We start from the raw sequence: 21162 nt of genomic DNA, 5'->3' as shown, positions 1-21162 counted from the left end.
CCACTTAAAAAAGCATGGATTTGAAACAATAGAATATTTTTAAATGCCTATGGATACCCTATAAATCCGGAAAAGTCGTACCGAACTTTCTTTTAGTTTCTTTAATGTAAATCAAGGGGAATAAATATCCATGCTTTTTAAACATTGAACAATCTGATGGTGGATCATAGTCGGGCGCGTTTGCGGAATGATATTTGTTTGCGCCAAACCTGTTTTTAAAAAATATTGAATGAAGTTGTGTAGTTGCCTGTAGCTAAAACAATTAGACTAAGAATTTGGTACTCTTGCAATTGAAAAATTACAATAATAGTTTTATTGAATATGAAATTAAAAAGGAGTGTTATATGTGGCTTTTAATACCTGTTTCTTTGTTTTGCATGAAGGTTAAAAATGCTCGACACTTTATGAACGACACAAAGCTCTCTTTACCCTCCCGTGTTCTAAAAACAATACATACAAACATGCATGTCTAGGAGGCACAACTTAGACTTACTGAAACAAAACCTGCCTATGTTTTACAGTGAGCACTTTTGACTTTGAGGAATGTTTACCTGGGTAGAACTCACGTGACTATCAGTATTTTAAATAATTTATTCCACACGTGGGTTCAATGTGGGTCATACAGGTACATAGCTCTCACTTGCTATAGGAAAAACATTGTACTTTTTATACAGTTTTAATATTTTAAGTACGAGCCTAATCGTGTGCAAATTTCATACTTTCACACAAGTTTCATAAATGTATTATGTGTCTTTTGTCATTCGCACAAGTTTGCACAACGTTAGGCTCATAGTTAACAAAAGCTTTGAAATTATTGACCGTTCTCGATTTACTATAGAAAATGGCAAATGTCGGCTGACCCCTACCTCATTGTTTAGTTTTGTTCTTTGTTTATTCGTGGATTTCAGCGGTAATATTTGTTGAATCGTATGGTTTAGATATCAATTAATGATTTGAGTTGAAAAATCTTGCTTAATTTGAATGTTTATTTTTTTCATATTTTACCGGGGCCCATAAGTGCACTCGTTCTTTTTTTTTATCGTTTTACAGTATTAGAGAGTAGGCTTTGAGAAATTGCAATGTTGTTGAAATTTGCAGAAAACATGCCTATTTGACTACCTTCAGCAAAGAATGAAATCATGAGCACAGCCCACGATCCAAAAAAAGAAAGTTTTTTTTAAATCTCCAGAAACTGATCTTTTATTATGTATTTGGATATTTTGTATCAGAGGTTGTGCTCTTCAACTTTAGACCATTTACAAAAAAAAAACAGGATAGGAGGAAAATGACGCATTTTATGAGCCCATAACGCATTGATTTGAGGGAAAATTACGTCATGATTAAAAGATTCGTGTCACCAACACTCCAATAGATAAATACTGCATTTGTCACCAAAATTAACTGAGCCGTTTTGATTTTTCAGAAATTCTCAGGGCCAATAAGTTCCAAAGTGGCTCTTGCTTTTTAATGCCATATTATTTTTACTTACATAAAAAAAAAATCTTATTAGTTTTATCACAAAAGCTCTGATGGAGTCTTAAGAGACTTTTGTAATCTGTTAAACTAAGCCCAAAACTTGTCAAAATATTTTCATTTTTAAATTGATTTTGTTTTAGCATGATATATTAGTTTTTTAAAATGTAAACTTTTCATTTTTAATAATCTATCGCCTCGAGGTAAACAATGCAATCAAGCATAGTGTATGAGCTTGCAGACCATACCTGATCTTATCCAAGTAATATCCTGTCAATGCATGCATTGTTTTTATATGAATAAAATGCATATTTACTCCACGTTTTCTTTTATGTAAAAAAAATAAAAATAGAATAGACATTATGCCATGAGCCACGTCCATGTGATTTCAACACCACGGTAAAGTTGACGAGTGTTTACTTATATATACGGGGTACTATTGTGTTTCCGTGTCTGACTATCCAAAAAGTCAAATACGAGCGTGTATAAAAAACAATATCATATCTATCTATTTAATGACAAGTACAAGCGCTAAAATTTATTTGCGCCAATGCACCCCCTTGCGTTTATGCTAAAATACGTATACGCCAAATTTTTATCGTTTTACAGTATTAGAGAGTAGGCTTTGAGAAATTGCAATGTTTTTGAAATTTGCAGAAAACATGCCTATTTGACTACCTTCAGCAAAGAATGAAATCATGAGCACAGCCCACGATCCCCCCCCAAAAGTTTTTTTTTAAATCTCCAGAAACTGATCTTTTATTATGTATTTGCATATTTTGTATCAGAGATTGTGCTCTTTACTTCGACTTTAGGCTATTTCCAAAATTTTCTGGATATGAGGAAAATGACGCATTTTATGAGCCCATAACGCATTGATTTGAGGGAAAATTACGTCATGATTAATAGATTCGTGTCACCAACACTCCAATAGATAAATACTGCATTTGTCACCTAAATTAACTGAGCGGTTTTGTTTTTTCAGAAATTCTCAGGGCCAATAAGGTCCAAATGGCTCTTGCTTTTTAATGCCATATTATTTTTACTTATATAAAAAAATCTTAAAGTCATTGGTTGTGTATAAATTATAACTAAACTCCTTCTGTTATAGTACTTTTGAGAAGAAGAAAGAACTTTTTAAATTCCGCCATCCGCAAAAAATAAAGTCCCTATTAGGTTTCAAATTGAGTTTATTATTTCTATTTAAAGTTGTACGATTGTAATGAAGAGAGTAAAATATGATCTTTGAAATGTCTTACATGTAAATAATATGACATACAAGTTAATACATTTTAAGTATTTTATCTAGTCAGGAATCAGACAAAAACCTCCTTATGTATATTTGGCATGTAAAAATGAACAAAGCTGCGAGACCAAGATGGAACTGGTATACATACATTTTCTACTGCAATAAAGACATTTGTTTAACAAAAGATAAAAAAGGTCATAAATATTTATCTACATTTATACTCAGTAGTCTACATTTTATGACATTTTCGGATATTTATCAGTGGCGTATATTCCACGTAGGCAAAAAGGCTGTAGCCTACACATCATTTTCTCGAGAATAAAAAAATTGGTTGAATAAAGGGGTGGGGATTTCATAATAAATCATATAATTATTAATTTATTTTGTTTGAAATGAAAAAAAACAATCTTAGCAATTCGCACTTTTATATGCCTATCCGATATGTTTACAGTTTTGCTTTATATTTAAGGACAAAACTATTGGCCTTATTATAGCTTGACATTTTTAAGGCAATGTTCAAGTGTTATTTATATCAAGTCTGTATCAGAAAATTTAATCAAAAGCAACAGGATCCCATAATATGTGCAGGAAACAAAATTGATAACTTGCATTTATTTATATTTGTTAGTAGGAAATTCAACATTTTGGTCGAATCTCGATTATTCAGTAAGGAAGTTTCAATATTTTCTAAGCAGATATCGAGTAAAAGGATAAGTTTTCAGTTTTGTTATGTGGTCTTCACATCACGATATGAACTGTAATATATGTACAATATTATTTTCACTGGTCAAATTAAAATTGTAGATGCCTGAGTTTGAAAATATGCCATATGGAGAAATGGTGTTCATTCTGCTCATTTACATATCGGCCATATTGGAATTTTATATACTAACTATTTCGGATAAAGTTCTTCCGCCGATGTTTTGTTTTTTCTTTATATCTTCGACCGGAAATAACAATAATGTTGATGCTAAAGTGAAAGTTGCGACCGCCATTTTGATTTGAAAATTCGAAGCGAGAGTACATTGTTTTATTGAAGGAAAGAGCACATGATTAGTGTTTTTATCATTTTTGGTGTTAAAATGTAAGTGTTTATTGCAACATGACAGAGTTCTTCCGCAAATTAATAGGTGCAAACGAATGTCTATTTTTACAAAATACAGATGATTTAACATTTCACAGGTCTGGACGATTTCTAAATAAGGAAGTCAAGAACGATAACCGTGAATTGCTATTAATACACAGAATAAACAAGGCACCAATCCTTCTAACCAATCAGATAACAGCATTTAGACAAACCCATGAGAGGATAAATAAAACACGTGGTTTTTAAGTTTTTTGCTTAAAAGATTTTTTTAGAACAAACTTTTTGTAAACTGTATGCATATTTGGGAATAATATAATATTTATGACAATTCTACCGTGAACAAATACGACTTGAAAGCTTGGAATACGTTTTAAGTGGGATTAAAAAAATCTGTCTCTAGGCGTTAGCAATCCCAAAAGTTTACTTACGTTAAAAAAATGATATAAATACGGTAAATTTTCAGTTTTTAGAGCCTGACATAAAAAATCTTATCGAAAAGATAACAGTCTTTATTATTTTTGAATGTTTATTACAGAATACTAGTAGTCTGATATGCGAGGTAAGATACTGGGATAAAACGCATTCATGTATAATTACAGGATTCTCTTTTTTCCACGTTTAACGCCTTTCCTTATGCCCATTTAAAGTCTGCATAGCTAAGTATTCGGCGCTCATGAAACCCGTGATAATGCAAAACTATATGTGTATACTCCATACGATAAACACTTACAGTGTGAGTTGATCTATACACATGGAATTTAAGCATTATCGATGAAAATCGGTCGGCAAAGCAAAATTATATTTACCATCATATAATATATTCTGGTAAATGTTATAATTGAACTTGATAAAAACTTGCTGGTGCGATCTATACGTCTGTAAACGCTTACATTCTATTGTGCATTATTTTTTTTCTTTACCGAGATAAAATGTCAAGGTTGTTCACGGTAAAAATGTGGGGAATACCTTATTCTTCAAAAGTTTTCATCTTACTTTTACAGATTTTTTGTTAAAAAAAATCTTTTTAAGGAAAAAAACAAAAGCACATGTTATCTTTTTGTTCTTTTAAAATATGTTTTAGGGTGTGTAAAAATGCTGTTGTCTGATTGGACAGAAAAATAATTACGTGTACTTGATGTACATTTATAGCAACTTTCGGTTATCGTTCTTGACTTCCATATTTAGAAATCGTCCAGACCTGTTTCATGATGAGTTACGACCGCCTTTTTAATTTAAAAACGGTAATTTTTTGCACCGGCATGACCTACTAATTATTCAAAAGAACGGTATCACGAATTCTAAACAGTCAATCACGCAAAAATTACAAATATAATTATGACTGGCCTTACAGAAGTAAAAACAATCAAGATTTGAGTGTTTAAATGTTAAAAAATAATGAAATGGTATATTTTTAGTTTTTGCAAGATCTCATGAATATTAATGAGTTGAAAATCACGTGGGAGCAATCTCATGAATAAACTGAACGCCATTTCTCCATATGCCCCATTTGAACATCTCCCGTACCTATCGAAAGGAAACTCCTTGTCTACCCATACTTTGCCCCTCAGGTTAAATATGTGACTAAATTCACAAAAGCCTACACATTTTCAGAAAGTGATATATGCCACTGTTTTTATCACTTCGCAGTAAATTTTATACGGCTTAAGTATTCCTACATACTTCGTTATTGCTCCATACAAGCCTGAATGAGCTTCCGTATTTCTAAAACGAAAGTGAAAATTCAGTTATTCAAAGAATAATATCAGGAAACTCAATATTTTTCACAAAGGTAAACAATATCAGCTTGATAATGTATTTTTGATTTTATGTCACTTGCACGGCGCAATTTCAATTGATTTTGGCAACTTTAGACATCATTTAGCATTCTGCATTTGAATTACCTTGTGATCTGGTACGGCTGATAAACAAATAACCCGGCATACAAATATTTTAAATGACAAATAACCCGGCATACAAATATTTTAAATGAATCGATCGTGGGCTGCCAATCTGGAAATATTTTTTATGATTACCTTAAATGGAGGTGGCGCAAGGTTGAAATTTGAGAGGATGTTTTTATGACTAAATTTATTATGAAGCCATCAAAAGATATCAAGACATTAGCATGATTAGTACATATAGGCCTACATGTATAACAGGCTGTATAATTGGGCCGTATAATTGACAATACTAAATTCAGTTAAGAGCATTAGAATATCAACAAAGCATTATGTAAACACCATCCAAAAATCTAATGTTAACAACATTACGCGTTATTGTTTTACTAGCACATTAAATACTCAACGGAAGAGAATCCATTCACATGAAAAAAGTTCTAATGCTGTTTTCCACATGATAAGAATTAAAGCAAGTTCTGCCTGCTAAATGTATATATAGGATACCAAATTGATAACGCATACTCGTTCGCACTTTATTCATTTTTTGAGACTCATCACTCCTCAGTATTTTTACTCTATAGATACATAATATAAAAAAATATAATTATATTAAATACAGTTTTGTTTGAAAATTCGTAGGAAACTTTTACTCCTTCATTATTCTTTTCAATTCCTAATACTAAGAATTATTTTAAAAAAAACCAGCATATACAACGAAAATTATCTCATTAGTTCGATTTCTTGACCCGTTTAACGTATAAATCCTTGTGTGAAAGTTTAATTGATTTTCACGGAAATCTAGTTCATGTAGTTCATGATCATCAATTAATGATATTGTTTATCAGCGTCTAACGATCAAGGTCAAATTTAAATCAAATTCGTACAATTTTTTTTTTTGGTAAAAATAAAAATGAGAACACTCTGACTTAAATACATATACTACTGATGCAATTGTGAGCAACTTATTTTCTATAGGCGTGAAGAATTTAACGAAAAGAAAACTTTCATAGAAGTTGATTAAATCTGTGGTTGTCTTTTTAGAGGTCTTTCTTTTCCTTAGTAGACAAATTAATCTTTAATGGATGTGTACCGACAACACACTGTGCTTGACATGGCTACTAAAATCCGAACAACACATGCAAAATTTTGTCCTATTTCGCGATCCATACATAGATCGTATTTATTTGATTTGTTCTAATGAAGGATACTTAAAGCTGAACACGACTCGTAAATAGGCTTACGCCATTTTTGATAGCATTATCTACGATACATCAATACTAGGGTATACTGGTCGTATTCGTTACACCTGACTGCTTTATTGTCACGAGTATCGGCGTGGAATGGCGACCCGTGTTCGTGCTGGTTATCTTGCATTACCTTTGTTTATATTTTATTGCAGTTACGTTTATCTATGTTGTTTGTATACTGAACAGACTTATGTACCTATAATTGTAAATTTATTTGGTATCTTACTTCCCTGCATTAGACGAAGTATAACGTTATTATTCTCGCTACCAAGTCCTGTGTAGCATACGCCCGTCTTCTCCGGTGTCGACTGATTAAACTGAACAGTCTCTTATTCTTGCCCTATTTATAGGGGTCTGCAGAGTAGCGAGTCTCGAGAACAAAAATGGCGGACACAATACTTTTACGAATCGTGTTCAGCTTTAATATGGTAGATTGCAAGAAAATAACTTGTGGTATACTTTACAAGAGAAAGAATGAATAAGAAAACCTAAATAAAGTAATATAAATAATTATATATACATTAATATGTAATTATTATACAAATACCACACTAAAGCAAAATACATGTAACTAAAAAGTAAAAATGACCTAGTTAACAATGTTCACAGAATAAAAGAGGTATTTCCATCTTATTTATGTTTCCATAAAAAAGAAATCAGGCATTTCTTGTAAATAATGTTTCCTCTTCAGTATTTGCATTTCAGCTTATATTATAATGGCATGGTCCCAGCAAAAATTAATTCTTAGTAAGAAAGAAGAAGATCAGCTGTCATCGTGGATAGGAAATCCGTGTCAATTTCAGTTGTTATACAAAGCAAGTCGGGATGGATTGTCAGCGCAAACATTTCACAGATTGTGTGATAACAAAGGTCCTACAGTAACTGTTCTCCAAAACTCCATCGGAAATGTGTTTGGGGGGTATCTCTCTAGTAGTTGGAACTCGAACAATTCAATGATTAAGGACGACAATGCTTTTCTTTTCCAATTGCAACGACGTTATGTAACAACTACACAAAGAGTAAATGTTCAAACACCAGAAACGGCTGCGTGTGGGGTGCAGTCCTGGGGTCCAACTTTTGGAGGAAGTTCAGAAGATCCTCGAGATTGTAAGGAACCTTGGAATTTTACTAAAAAAGAGCTGTTTGACTTAGATCAAGACTTTGATCTAAGAACTTTCTTTGATAATAACAGTAATGTTGGATTTCAATGGGGGTTTAAAGGAGGTATTAATCGTGGACAAAGGGCATTTGCCCAAAACAAAAACCAGCAATTTATTAACCTCAATGGACAAGAAAATTTAGGAAACAGTTATGGAACATTCGGATCCAACACTTGTCAATTATCCGAGGGGGATTTCAATGTTATAGATCTTGAGATTTACCTTGTCAAAGGTATGCTTACATAAAATTCTATTTTTAGCTCACCTGAGCCGAAGGGTCAAGGGAGCTTTTCTGATCACATTTTGTCCGTCGTCCGTCTAGCTGTCTGTCCGTCTGTAAACTTTTCACATTTTCGACTTCTTCCCAAGAACCACTGGGCCAGTTTTGATAGGGTGGGGTTTATTAAAAAATTTTCTTCTCAAGAGAACCACTGGGCCAGAAAAGCTGAAACTTATGTGGAAGCATTTTTGGGTAGTGTAATTTCTAAATTGTTAAAATCATGACCCCCGGAAATAGGGCGGGGCCACAATGGGGATTCAAATTTTTACATAGATATTTACATGTATAGGAAAAATCTTGAAAAATCTTCTTCTCAAGAACCACAAGGCCAGAAAAGCTGAAACTTCTTTGGAAGCGTTCTGGGGTAGTGAAGATATTAAATTAAATTAAATATTATTCAAATCATGCTCCCCCGGGGTTGGGCGGAGCCACAATGGGGAATCAAAGTTTAACATAAAAATATGTAGGACAAATCTTTGGAAATCTTCTTCTCAAGAACCACTGGGCCAGAAAAACTGAAACTTTTGTGGAAGCATTCTGGGATAGTGTAAATTTTAAATTGTTCAAATCATAAAATTTTAAATAAATTTTAAATTATTCAAATCATGACCCCCAGGGGTTAGACAGGGCCACAGTTGGGAATCAAAGTTTTACAAAGAAATATATAGGAAAAATCGTTAAAATCTTCTTCCCAAGAACCACTGGGCCAGAAAAACTGAAACTTATGTGGAAGCATCCTGGGATAGTGTAAATTTTAAATTGTACAAATCATGATCCCCGGGGATCGGGCGGGGCCACAATGGGGAATCAAAGTTTTACAAAGAAATATATAGGAAAAATCGTTAAAAACCTTCTTCTCAGTAACCCCTTGGCCAGAAAAGTTGAAACTTATGTGGAAGTGTCCTGTGGTAGTGTAAATTCTAAATTCTTCTAATCATGATCCCCTTGGGTAGGGCGAGGCCACAAGGGGAAATCAAAGTTTTACAATGGGGAAACAAAGAATCCTTTGGTAGTGTTAATTTCAAATTGTATAATTTAGGATCAGTTGGGTAGGGTGGGGTCACAATATGTATTACAAGGGGGAAATCTGGTAAAGAACGGAATGGTTAAAGCTTGTCAGGTGAGCGATGTGGCCCATGAACCTCTTGTTTAAACTTTTGAAATTGATATTGAGATACATGTTTTCCTACTATTGAAGACATCGATCTTAAATGTTGATGCTTGTGCTTTCATGCTTAACACGTCGTGTTCTCTATAACAAATCCTTTTCAATAATATCAATAGTTTTTGCCTTTGAGTTTCACCTTATTTGGAAAAAAATCTTTATACTTAAACATGTGTCTATCTTGTTACAAGAACTTTCTTTCATTAAAAAGAAAAACGTCCTTTCGCTAGCAAGAAAAAAACCCATCAAAGTCTTATCTTTTTTAAAATATGACAATGGGGAATTGTTTTATATTTCATATTTTTCTGGTATCGAGACCTGGTTAATAACATATTCAATCTTGAACTTTACCATGCCTTCGAGATTCTTAACCCATTGCTATGAACTACTACATGTATCAATGTTTTAAAAAAGATATTGTTGTCTAAATGTAATCTTGATATATTATGTACATTTCTATGAGGACAGAATGCTTAATGTATGAGTTCTGCTTCAGGTGATGAAAAAAGTGCGGCAAAAAAGGTTGAAACTTTCTGCTCGCAGCCTTGGAGAGAAATGCCAGTCTGGAATGTCCAGGTACCTTAAATTCGATCTCCAAGACAGATTCAAATGAAAGATTATCCTAAATTAATTTATCTGTATGATAATTCCTGTTGAATCAAGTTCTCGAGACCTTACAAATTCCCGAGCCTTTATAAAGCTAAAAGCTTTTTTATTTTTACTAATTCTTTTATTTTGTTTTAGAACTAAGATAAATATGTTCATCTAGTTTTGAGTTACATATTACATGCAAGTAGCCAGAAACCTCTTTATTTGTCTTCAACATAATATATAAAATTAGTAGTACGCTAAAAATGTGGATTTAAACACTATAGTGTACATGTACATTAATTAAACAGATTGGCGATGAAAAATACTAAAATTTGCAATTTGATTTTACTTCCTTTCATTTTTCAGTCTTTTCAATCCTTAAAAGATTATGTAACAGGCTACCACCCGATTGAAGATTCAAATGTGAAAGATGTCAATATTCTGCTGCTTGGCCAAGTTGGAGCTGGAAAATCTAGTTTTTTCAACACAATTAACTCAATTTTCAGAGGGGAAATAACATCCCGCGCATGTACAGGAAGCTCTGATCACAGCTTGACAAAAACGGTGAGTGTTTTAAAAAAACAGTTACACTTTGTTAGATTATTCCATTAAATTCCCCTTAATTGTTCATGTTCTTCTTAATTTAGTTTCTTCACTTATAATAAAGTTGTTTCATCCTCAATATATTTACCAATGATATTAGAAATGTTTGGCTTTATTCTAATAATTTAAGCAATGGAAAATTTGAATATTATTTCTTCCAGAGGATGAACTGTCCTCATAAATTTAGTGGAACATTAGATAATCAGTCATTGTTTTATTTTTGTCTTATTTAAGTAGTTTAGAAAATACAGAATTCGGAATCCAAGTACAGGTCGCTATTTAAATTTAAAACTGTGTGACACTCGGGGACTGGAGGAGAGTTTTGGTGTTCATACCCAGGATATTGCCTATATTCTAGATGGACATATTCCTGAACATTATCAGGTGACAAAATATGCTCATTTGATACTTTTATATGACATGTTTCAATCTAATAAGTTTTGCATTTCAATTTTTTAATAACATTTTCATCTGTTTGCAGTTTAATCCAGCTTCAAACGCTACACCCAAAGTACAAGGTTTTCTGAAAAATCCCAAGATTGAAGATAGAATCCACTGTGTGACTTTTGTTATAGATGCAAGTACTATTGACGTCATCACTGACTCAGTACTTCATCACATTAAAGAGGTTCAAAACATAATTGTCGAGAGAGGTAAATGCTTTTTTGTATTCATATAACGATATATCTTCAAACTCTTTAGCAAAAATGAATTTAATTCTATGACAGGTACTTTATAAAGTAAATACATTGTAAAATTGTTGTTCAAATTTTCTCCATGTTTGTTTTTACAGTATCTTATATCTTAAAAAAATTATTCAACTAGGTATTCCACAAACAGTTTACATGACGAAACTGGATAAAATATGTCCAGATGTCGATCAAGATGTGACAAAGCTTTTCCTAAGTAATACATGTAAACAGGCCGTGGATAAGGTTGCTGAGATGATTGGAGTACCCAGGTCACATGTTTTCCCCGTGAAGAATTACGAGAAGGAGACCCGTTTACACGTGACCATCAACATCCTGGCTCTCACAGCTCTCCGACAAACTCTTGTGTTCGCAGACGACTACTTGGAAGATCAGTACGAAATTGGTGATGTGTACTGATTCCATGTATTACCAAGTGGCTAAATGGGGGATAAATATCAAATGTATAATATATTTAAAGACCTATCAAATGTTTACAAATATAAGGCAATATTGTTAAATGATGTGATTGTATACGTAGTTACTAGTGGATTGTGTCACACACACACGATTTAGCAATTAGCTTCCTTGTAATGGAATAAGCATAATAATAATGGACTCAATCCGTCGTTGTCTCGGCTGTCCTGAGTATATATATAATTTTTTGAACTTCATCTAAAGTGCCTTGTGGTTGCTTTATACATGAGTGAAACATTTTCAAATGGAAAGTAAGAAATAAAATCAAACGATCGCATTTAATATTTAACATAGCAATTTATTGGTTTTACGTACAATATGTGTCAATTTTTTTATGCAAAGTTGTTGCATCTTATCCCTTCCTTTTAATTATATTCCTTTTCCACGTGTATATATTGCCTATGTATAAGAAATAAATACATTTCAAATTTGAATTCCAATCTAAAATTCACTTTCTCCCTTTTTGATCCCCCAGTCTTGTTTTAGATCGAGAAAAGGAAAACAACATCACTAAAGGTATATTTAAGACGTTTTAATACTCAATGCAATACATGAAGCAAATCTCTGCATCAATAAAGTGTATATAATTCTGTTTCTCTTTGAAAAAAAAAATAGAAATAAAAATTATCAAGGAAAAATTGATAATACCAAATTTGCAATGTATATCGTAATGTATGATTCTTAACAGAAGCATTTCCGTCTTCTCAAATTGCAACGATTGATTCTGCAGAACAACTATTTTTAAGAATAAAAAAAATCTTTCTTTTTCCTTTCCAGACGTTCTGTTGAAGAGAAATCGGTCTGCAACTCCACTATTATAATTTTTTCTCTGATTTCTATTGATATAATTAATACTCACCTCGTATAATATATATTTTTGATGATATTATAAGTTTAATTCATATAATATTATGTTATCCTTTTAAGAGGTTCTTTTGAAGAATTTAAAGTACAGCCTTTAATACATTGATTTGTTTTAGATGTTAAAAAAATTCTCTGAAATTTGGTCTTTTGACACTTTTGTTTCAATCAGATATTTTCTTTTAAATTTGTAATGAACACTGTACCAAGAGTAATTATTGTGTCTTTCAATAAAGAAAGATGATTACTGTGGTTTCATCAATTTTCGTTGGCATCAACAACGAAATCCACGAAAATTGGTGCTCAACGAATATTGATGAAACCACAGTATGTCTTTCATTTTTTTTATTTTGCCTCCCGTGTTGCCTCAATTTATGGTATGCATGTGTATATTACATGTATGCTTCATTAAAAAAAACTATTGCAAAACAAATGATCGCAAATTTTCTGAAATAGGCAGTTTTACAATCAGCATTGAATAGAAGAAGCAGCATAAAGACCTTAAATGGATATATAATGGAGTGTTACATGAATGCCTCAAAGATATACGTACGTATATTCCGCTTACTTTTAATACGAGTATATCCCTTTTTTACATCAGTGTGTTAACCATTTACTTTAATTCATTTGCCAAGTTAAAGGAGATGCTTATGTTTTATAAAGTAATTATACAGTAACAGTAAACTAAACAAATTTTGCATACTCTTATGAAACCTTTACTCAAATGCATGCAGTTACTCTAAAATTGATGAAGGTTAAATATTAACGTAAATTTATCTTGTTCCTGGTTACTCGTACATAAATTATGTAAATGAATTTTGTAGATTTTGTGCTCATGAAACCCATGTGAAATGTAAAGGCAATAGAAATTTGTTCAATCTTATAGATTTAGTAAACTAAATAAATGGTGAACTTGGGAGAAAAATTGACCACTTGTACCCAATAAGTGAGATACAAGTTAGGTCCTAGGAGGATTAAGATTAACCTGTTGACCAGTCACTTCTGTCGTGATCCGAGTAAATTGATCTAGAGTACTTCATACGGAAATTCATACGGAAATTTAGTATTAAATGTTTTTTTCCCAACAAATTAACCATGTACCAAAAATTTTGTGTATCAACCTTAATGCAAAAAATCTACCGATGTCTTGACAGCTTTTTTGGTGATTTTGTCGATCGCAGATACCTCTATTTCTGTCCCACTAAATGTCATTTGGACATCAACTTCTTTTTTAATGTTCTTCGAAGTTTCTGGCATATGTAATCGCAAATAGCCCAAAAAGCGACTTCGTGGGTCAGTGGTAAATTTTGGATTTTTACATGGTGACGTGAATATTGTGAAACCTATAGTTTTTTGATCGGGAATTTGTGGGAAATAAGTTTGCGAAGTTGTTGGTTCACCTACGTGCATTGTTTCACCAACTCGTACATGAATATTGAAAATATCTTTGCATTTTTCAATTCCGTTTACTAATGTTTTCTTTTCTTCAGGATGTTCACTTGGATTGAAATCTACGTTTGTACGTATGCCATATGTGTATTTGCTCACCCTAGATGAAATTGCATCTGGTTCGTGGCCGAAAATAACTGATCCTTTCAAAACAGAAAGACCTGCTTCTGGTGTTGAAATGACTTTAAGTTGATTGAAGTTTGTTTTTATAGCCTTTTGCAACATTAAAGACTCTGCATACCCACCTACCAATAAGATTGTTCCGACATCTCTCATCGCATTTTCGCAAAGAATAGACTGCACATGTTTAACGATTTGGTTGCAACTTTCGTCGAACAATTCTTTTGTTATACCGGGTTCCATTCTCAATTTCTCTCCAAACCATTTCAATTTTGCTTTATATTTTTCATTTGACTGAACGCTTAAAGAAATATCTCTTCCCTTTAAAACAGAATAAAGACTGGACAGGCTATGTGGGACTCTCAAAGTTATAAACTCATCTTTCTTAAATTCTGGTTTAACAGTTTTCTTTTTGATTTCAAAATCTCTGAAAAGATCTAATTGATCCATTTTTTGAGATTTCGAAAACTCCTGCATTACATCCTCTCCAAAAATATCTGTTAATAGACACTGCAAGGCATCATCAACTTTTGTACCACCCCAAGGTCCACCATTTGCGCTATAGAGTTCTTTCAAAGAATTGTTCGTTTGTACTTCATGTACAGTTATATCAATGGTCCCACCTGTTAACAAACATTACATACACAAACTTTGTAACGATGAAAATACGTGTAATCAACGACGTTAAGATATTTGTAAGTTTTAATTACCGTATAAGTGGAAATTTTAGCGAGACGCAAATTTAGCTATTTGTCCTTAAAAACTGGTAATTTTTTTTAGCGATATGTTTTTTTTATTAGCGATTTTAAAATACACATTAAAGAAGCTATTACAAATATAACGAAATTAATTTTTAGCGATATTGAATTTTAGCGATCTCGGCACCCTCGCTAATAATGCCAATGTTAAATCCTCGCAAAAAATTCTACTTATACGGTATTAAAAGTTATCAGCAAACAAGATATAGAGTGAAAGAAATTTGCACATAAAATCCTTTTTAATTCTGTAGTCGGACATCACTCCATGCTCACATTTATTATTGGTGTTAATATGATTAATAGTTGCTTTAAATACGGTAAAAACGCTTGTATTGGTGATCGATTCAAAAAATGCCTCGTCTTCCGTGGACTTGGAAAATCTTACAAAACATTCTTTCAATAGTTTTGCATGTTTATAATATACAAGAACTAGTTTAAACTGATAATGATATTATTATCAACTTGGCATAAGTTCATTTTCTTATAAAGGCACATATACATGTATTTATCAAAAGGAACTATTTTATATCACCAAAAGTAAAAATGGAAAAGAAATTCAAAGAAAGAAGACAGAAACACAAAACTTACCCCCTGCATCAATAACCATGTACTTTGATCCAGGCTCGAAGGTGTTTCCTCTATTTCCCATTGGCAAATATTTACAGTAGATGGAAGCCGCCTCTGGTTCCAGAGCTATTTTCAACCGTTCAGTGGAAATCCCTGCCTGATAAAAAAAAGGTTTTGAGCTTTAAATTCATCAAAACTGCTGTATTACAGTGTGTTTCAGATATACATCTATCAATATCTATATATACTTTACCGTAAAATATAGCACCCCTTGATTATTTTGAATTTGCAGGTTCTCTTTTTTAGTTTTGTTTACTTTCAGTCGAGATGTTAAATAAAGAAAAAACAACGAGGATTTCTCATAGAAATTTTATAAATGCCTATAGTTTCGGAAGAAAAAAAAGAGATATTCTGCTACATGTTCATCATTATTTAATAAAAACAGTCTCTTCATAAAGAAGAAGTGCATCATTGACTTTTAAAAAGATAAATTATCATAAAATGGGATTATTATTATAATGTGTTTTTTTTTGGCTAAAGCTCGGCTTCGCCCACTGAAACTGTTATACCTGCCCACTGGGGCAACTTAAGTGGACCTGTGGCGTCGCTGTAAGGCTGCTATAGGGCTGCACTGGGAATGTTAGAACTGCTTGGATTGGACTGATTTACCATCGTTATATGACAGCTCTGACACTTCTGGAACTGCTCAGACCGATGAGGGACATCTTGGAGACTGGTTTCGGTCTGCTTAGCTGTCCGTCAGAATTGGCGTATTGATAATGAATGATGCACAATTATTTTTTTTCTATCAGTAGAAATTAGTACTTACTTGTTCTGCTGCCATTCTCATGAACTGCTTTGCTGCGTCAGTCCAAATGGCTGGAACTGTTAGGATCCAAAGAATATCGTCTTCTTCAATTTCTGGGAATTTACTTTTGCAAGAAGAAACCATATGATCCCTTAAGTATTTTATGGAGGCACTGAAAACCTTAAGTGCATCCATTTTTTTCTTCGTGCCTTCTTCCTCAATCTCCATGGATTTCGAAATGGCCTTAAAAAGAAATAAATTGATCCAAGAACATGTTTCTTCTTTAGGAATGACTCTAGTTCTTGGCCAAATTATTCGAGGATACCGTATATACCCGCCTATAAGTCGGTCCGCCTGTAAGTCGGTAACGTTGTATTTTTTAGATTAATTTGGAGGGATTTGCCATTGAACCAACTATAAGTTGATATAACTTTTTGCCAGAATCATCTGACATTTCAAATCTATTCACTGATGTTTTTAGCTGTTTAATTAATATAAATTTTTTTTAAAATAACGCCATTTTTATTTAGTTTTAAATCATTTACAAATAATAAATGCAAAAATAAAACCATTACAATTAATTAATACTTGTACTATATGTATTATCTTTGAATGAATAAACGATTAAACATATATATACTTTGTTCTTCTGTATTAATTATCTGAAATATATATGGAATGATACATTTCACTTTACAGAAAAATACAAATATCTTAATGACTCCCCTCTAAGTCGGACATAGAGTTTTGAAATAAAATTTAACTCCCAAAATACCGACTTATAGGTGAGTATAAATACGGTGACCTGCTTCGGGTCAGTTTACGCTGTTTTACATGTATAATCCGCTTCGTGGATTGTCTAACATATTCCTTATGATTCCTTATAATTTAATTTAAATCTAATAGTGTAGGTGTAAAATTCCGTTGCTTTTTACGAGTTCAAATTTGCCGCTCAATAATACAACTGTAGTAACGGATGTGATGAGAAAAGAGGGGAGGTAGAAACTGATACATAGGCCTAGCAGATATGTTGTTTGTTTGCATGTTGTAAGATCGAGCTACTGTTTGAAGTGAAAGGTTCATTTATTAAATCTGGAATTTTCCATGAATTCCGATGACTAGAATAGGAGGATTGCATGGAAACAGATGATTCACCTTGTTATCAGGGTTTGTGTCCCCATACCAAAACAAGTTATACAGAAATAATTTCTGTTCCCTTTTAGATATTAACAAATCAGAGGCTAGAATACAAACAGAATTATATTATATGATTGTAAAAATTGGTTATTGAAGGTTGACTTCAAATGCGCTATTTTGTATTCAAGTTTTTTTTTAATATTAAAGAATGCTAATTCATGTTAATCTATGGTGTATTCGTAATTTTTGATGTAGAGCTATTTTTCTACTTCACCTGTCCATGATAAAGATCCATTTTGAATCGCCGGAAGTAATACCATGGTTCGTGCTTGCTTTCTAAGGCTAGTTCACTATACTTCTCTTCAGCTTCGAATCCAAAGGAATGAAATTCTCCTTTTGGATTGAAGAGTACACATGTCGACGTTTTCTCAGTCTGTAAACGACCAGAACCGGAGGACCATTGATTCATATAAATTTTCAGAGGATCGTTTTGAAATTCGTGTACAAATGAGTATGCATATCCTGAATATGTTGTTCCGAAATCAATTGCTGCAACCAGGATATTATTCATTTCCTGAAATGAAGTTCACATATTTTTCTTTTGAAAATGAACAAGAAACACTTCTAATGTTTGATTGCAAATAGTTTTAGGGATTTTGGGCGGAAAGCGACGTATGGAGACATTAGTCCGAGCCAGATAACTTAATAAAAACTTTATACAATTTAATAACTTAATAAAAAACTTAATAACTTAATAAAAAATCTCTTTGAAAATAACAATAAAACACATGTCTGATCAAACTCCATATTTTGATAAAATGTACATAAATATTACAACACTGAAAAATTTTGAAAAAGTGTCTGAGCAAAATCTACAGTCAAAAAAAAAAAAAAAATTCACTTTTTTTTTTGGCAAAATAAATACTGCACTTTGTTATTTTAAAAAAAATATATATTACATTATTTTAAATTGTGCACATTTTAAAAGATTAAAAAAATATTTGTATGGTTATGAGGATCAAAATCAAAGATTTGGGGGGATCTAGTTTTTGTCCAACTACGTCCGTCTGCCTGTTTATCTTTAAAAACTTTAACATTACCCTTAACTTTTGATTAGTTGGAACTATTTCTTTTAAGTTTCGCATGTGTATTCCATTTCACAAGACCATTCTTTTAGCACCAAATTATTGACCTTTTGATCTTGATCTTCGAGTTTGACCGACTCTTGCAAACTTTTCCCACACTTTAACCTTGACCATACTGTACCTTCTGAAAAGTTATTGCTAGGGCTTTCATACTTCAAATTTTCACATGTTTTTATTGAGACTAGACCTTTTTGAAGGGTAAAAAGACTTTTGACCTTTTGATCTTGACCAACATTCAAAAAACTTTTACCTTTTGCTTGGTCATAACTTGTGTACAAAATAAGTACTAGGACGTTTATATTTCAAAGGTTTATTTTCGTAGCAAGACTTTCACTTGAGTGTCATAGTTTTGATCAAATGATCTTGGAGTTTGCCCTACTTTTAATTAATTCTAATCTTGGCAATAAACTTTTGATTCTTTGGTGCTTAGGCTTTCATGTTTTAAATGTATATCTATTTAGACAAGTTTTTTCTTTGGCACATGGTTTCTATCTCTTGACCTTTGCGTTTGACTTGGGTTTGAGAAATTTTAACTTTTGCTATGATTAAGCTACCATACATTGGCATCAGTGTCTCACAAACACATCTTGTATAACATATACATATCGAGTATCTCTATGGTCATTTTGTCATCTAACTTTTCTCTTCAATCATTCGGTGTAATCTAAACTCGCTGTAATGATGACATAGAACACTATTCATTTTAAGTATTATTCACCCCATTAAAATGATGTCTTTCAGCAAGCCCCTCAAATACTATTGTCCTTTAAATTCTTGCATAAAGCGTATCAACTATTACATTATACCAATCTACGACAATTATGAATTTGAAACCAGTTTGTGCATTTAATGTCCTTAAATCTTTAATAAAGCAAGGTTGATATATAGTTTTTATTTCTTTTAAAAACTTTTCATTGACAGATTCTTATTACGGGCCTTTTCAAAAAACAAAATGCTCCGCCACAGAAATACCCTGAATATAAAAGTTTTAACTTCAGATACAAATATTAATGTTATCCATATCATTAGGTGTGAAATGCTCTAAGAAAGTACAATATCTCAAATAAAGTATTAGTTTTAACCTCAGATAAAGCTTTTTATACATTATCAATATTATTTGTTTGGAAATGCAAAATTCAGCGGCAGAATATCTTATGTGACTCTTTGTAAAAAAAAAATTACAAAATTGAATATATTTCCATGTTAAAGATATTCTGCATATAGAAATAATGGGAACATTTATTAACTAATTTCAACTTTGGTTATAAACATTCAGAACATTACTTACATATATTATAAAGATTATTCATATCTAATATATGTGAAAGTAGTATTATTAAGTTATTTTAAAAAGCTTAATTCGTACCTTTGATAGAATTCCTGCGAGATATAAATTCAAAATGAACAAAATAAACGCCAAGACACATTTTTTATCTTCCTTTCTGATTTCTGAGAATGCAATTTAAAGCCGCCCTCTACTCGACACACAGGAATGATGAATGTTATTATAAAAATAGAAAACGTATTAAATTTGATATGACAAGAGTGTTGCAGAAAAAAATGTTATCTCTGAAAAAAATCGAGTGCATCAAATTCCTTGACAGCAATTCATTATGGTTTTATTTTTTCAGAGATCATAACAGAAATGTAAGGGTATTTCATATACCAGTTAGGGAGATTGTCCTTAAAGTAGATATCCTTGTTGACTTTCTTATCCCAAACTAATGATTAAGAAACGTACCAAGAACAAACTTTTTAGATCTTAAGGAGAGGATTTTAACATGCCTTGAAGAAAACAAAGAAATTTCAAGGGACTCTTTTGGTTGTATTTCTTTTTAAATGGTTAATATCACAACAAACGCAGAACGAACATCTTGTGCTTTAACTCTAAGTATAACACAAAAAAAAAATTGAAAATGATACATTATTATCAACATGAATACAACAACTGATTTATTTCTATTTAAATAATAGACAAAAAATAGCGACAAAATGAAAAAAATACATGAAATATATCAAAAGAATTATTACGCTATACATTTGCATATGACTTTTTGAAGGATCAGAGCGACATGGAAAAAAAATCTGTAATTTTTTACATTATGTTATAAATAAAACTGCCACATTGTAATTTTTTTGTACGGCTAAAATATTGCGAAACGATTAAAGTAAAGTGTTTTCGTGCTTGAGTTGTCCTTTGAGATTTTTGGCGCTTCCATATAAGGAGAGGTAATATAAGTGCTTCTTGGAAATGGAAACGAATATTCAGTTGCAATGTTTCCACAAAATATTATAGATATGCAGATTCAAAGAAATATGTTTGATATTGACGAATTCGGAGATCTAGTCTGTAAGATGCAGGGAATTAACGTATATTCAATCATTCACAGTCTCAGAA

At 32.0% G+C, this 21162-nt stretch overlaps 2 protein-coding genes across 5 annotated transcripts; one reads left to right on the top strand and one right to left on the bottom strand.

The window, feature by feature from the left end:
* The first annotated feature begins 5525 nt into the window (after nt 1-5525).
* LOC134272346 (interferon-induced protein 44-like) lies at nt 5526-12949 on the top strand. 4 transcript variants are annotated; one of them, XM_062754590.1, is made up of 7 exons: nt 5526-5598; nt 7646-8346; nt 10056-10135; nt 10517-10714; nt 10991-11137; nt 11235-11406; nt 11579-12949. In XM_062754590.1, the coding sequence occupies exons 2-7, from the start codon at nt 7671-7673 to the stop codon at nt 11860-11862; spliced, it is 1557 nt and encodes a 518-aa protein (XP_062610574.1). In that variant the 5' UTR covers nt 5526-5598; nt 7646-7670; the 3' UTR covers nt 11863-12949. The 4 variants fall into 4 exon arrangements, 3 of the variants coding, with proteins under 3 accessions (XP_062610574.1, XP_062610573.1, XP_062610576.1); XR_009993171.1 differs by lacking the exon at nt 5526-5598 and having other exon boundaries at nt 7480-8346; nt 11579-12435; nt 12697-12946; XM_062754589.1 differs by lacking the exon at nt 5526-5598 and having other exon boundaries at nt 7480-8346.
* A 488-nt stretch (nt 12950-13437) lies between these two features.
* On the bottom strand, nt 13438-18268 carry LOC134272341 (heat shock 70 kDa protein 12B-like). The gene is made up of 4 exons (XM_062754584.1): nt 17894-18268; nt 16504-16725; nt 15696-15831; nt 13438-14972 (listed from the first exon to the last, which is right to left on the bottom strand). The coding sequence occupies exons 1-4, from the start codon at nt 18188-18190 to the stop codon at nt 13903-13905; spliced, it is 1725 nt and encodes a 574-aa protein (XP_062610568.1). The 5' UTR covers nt 18191-18268; the 3' UTR covers nt 13438-13902.
* Between the last annotated feature and the right edge of the window lie 2894 nt (nt 18269-21162).

Source organism: Saccostrea cucullata, unplaced genomic scaffold (assembly GCF_032062105.1).
Source record: "Saccostrea cucullata isolate Sc308-1 unplaced genomic scaffold, CSIRO_AGI_Scuc_v1 ctg619, whole genome shotgun sequence".
In the NCBI taxonomy this organism is placed as follows: Eukaryota; Metazoa; Mollusca; class Bivalvia; order Ostreida; family Ostreidae; genus Saccostrea; species Saccostrea cuccullata.
The sequence above is the reverse complement of the archived record's forward strand: the minus strand, read 5'-3'. Positions and strand labels throughout refer to the sequence as shown.

Bases quoted from the DNA above. Each gene is read 5' to 3' on its own strand.
- LOC134272341 (XM_062754584.1), bottom strand. From the start codon at position 18,190: ATGAATAATATCCTGGTTGCAGCAATTGATTTCGGAACAACATATTCA. The intron at 16,726-17,893 runs GTGAAGTAGAAA...TTTCTTTTTAAG, and splicing joins TGGATCTTTATCATGGACAG to GCCATTTCGAAATCCATGGA. The intron at 15,832-16,503 runs GTAAGTACTAAT...TTTTTTTATCAG, and splicing joins TGAGAATGGCAGCAGAACAA to GCAGGGATTTCCACTGAACG.
- LOC134272346 (XM_062754590.1), top strand. From the start codon at position 7,671: ATGGCATGGTCCCAGCAAAAATTAATTCTTAGTAAGAAAGAAGAAGAT. The intron at 11,138-11,234 runs GTGACAAAATAT...ATCTGTTTGCAG, and splicing joins ATATTCCTGAACATTATCAG to TTTAATCCAGCTTCAAACGC. The intron at 11,407-11,578 runs GTAAATGCTTTT...TTATTCAACTAG, and splicing joins AAACATAATTGTCGAGAGAG to GTATTCCACAAACAGTTTAC.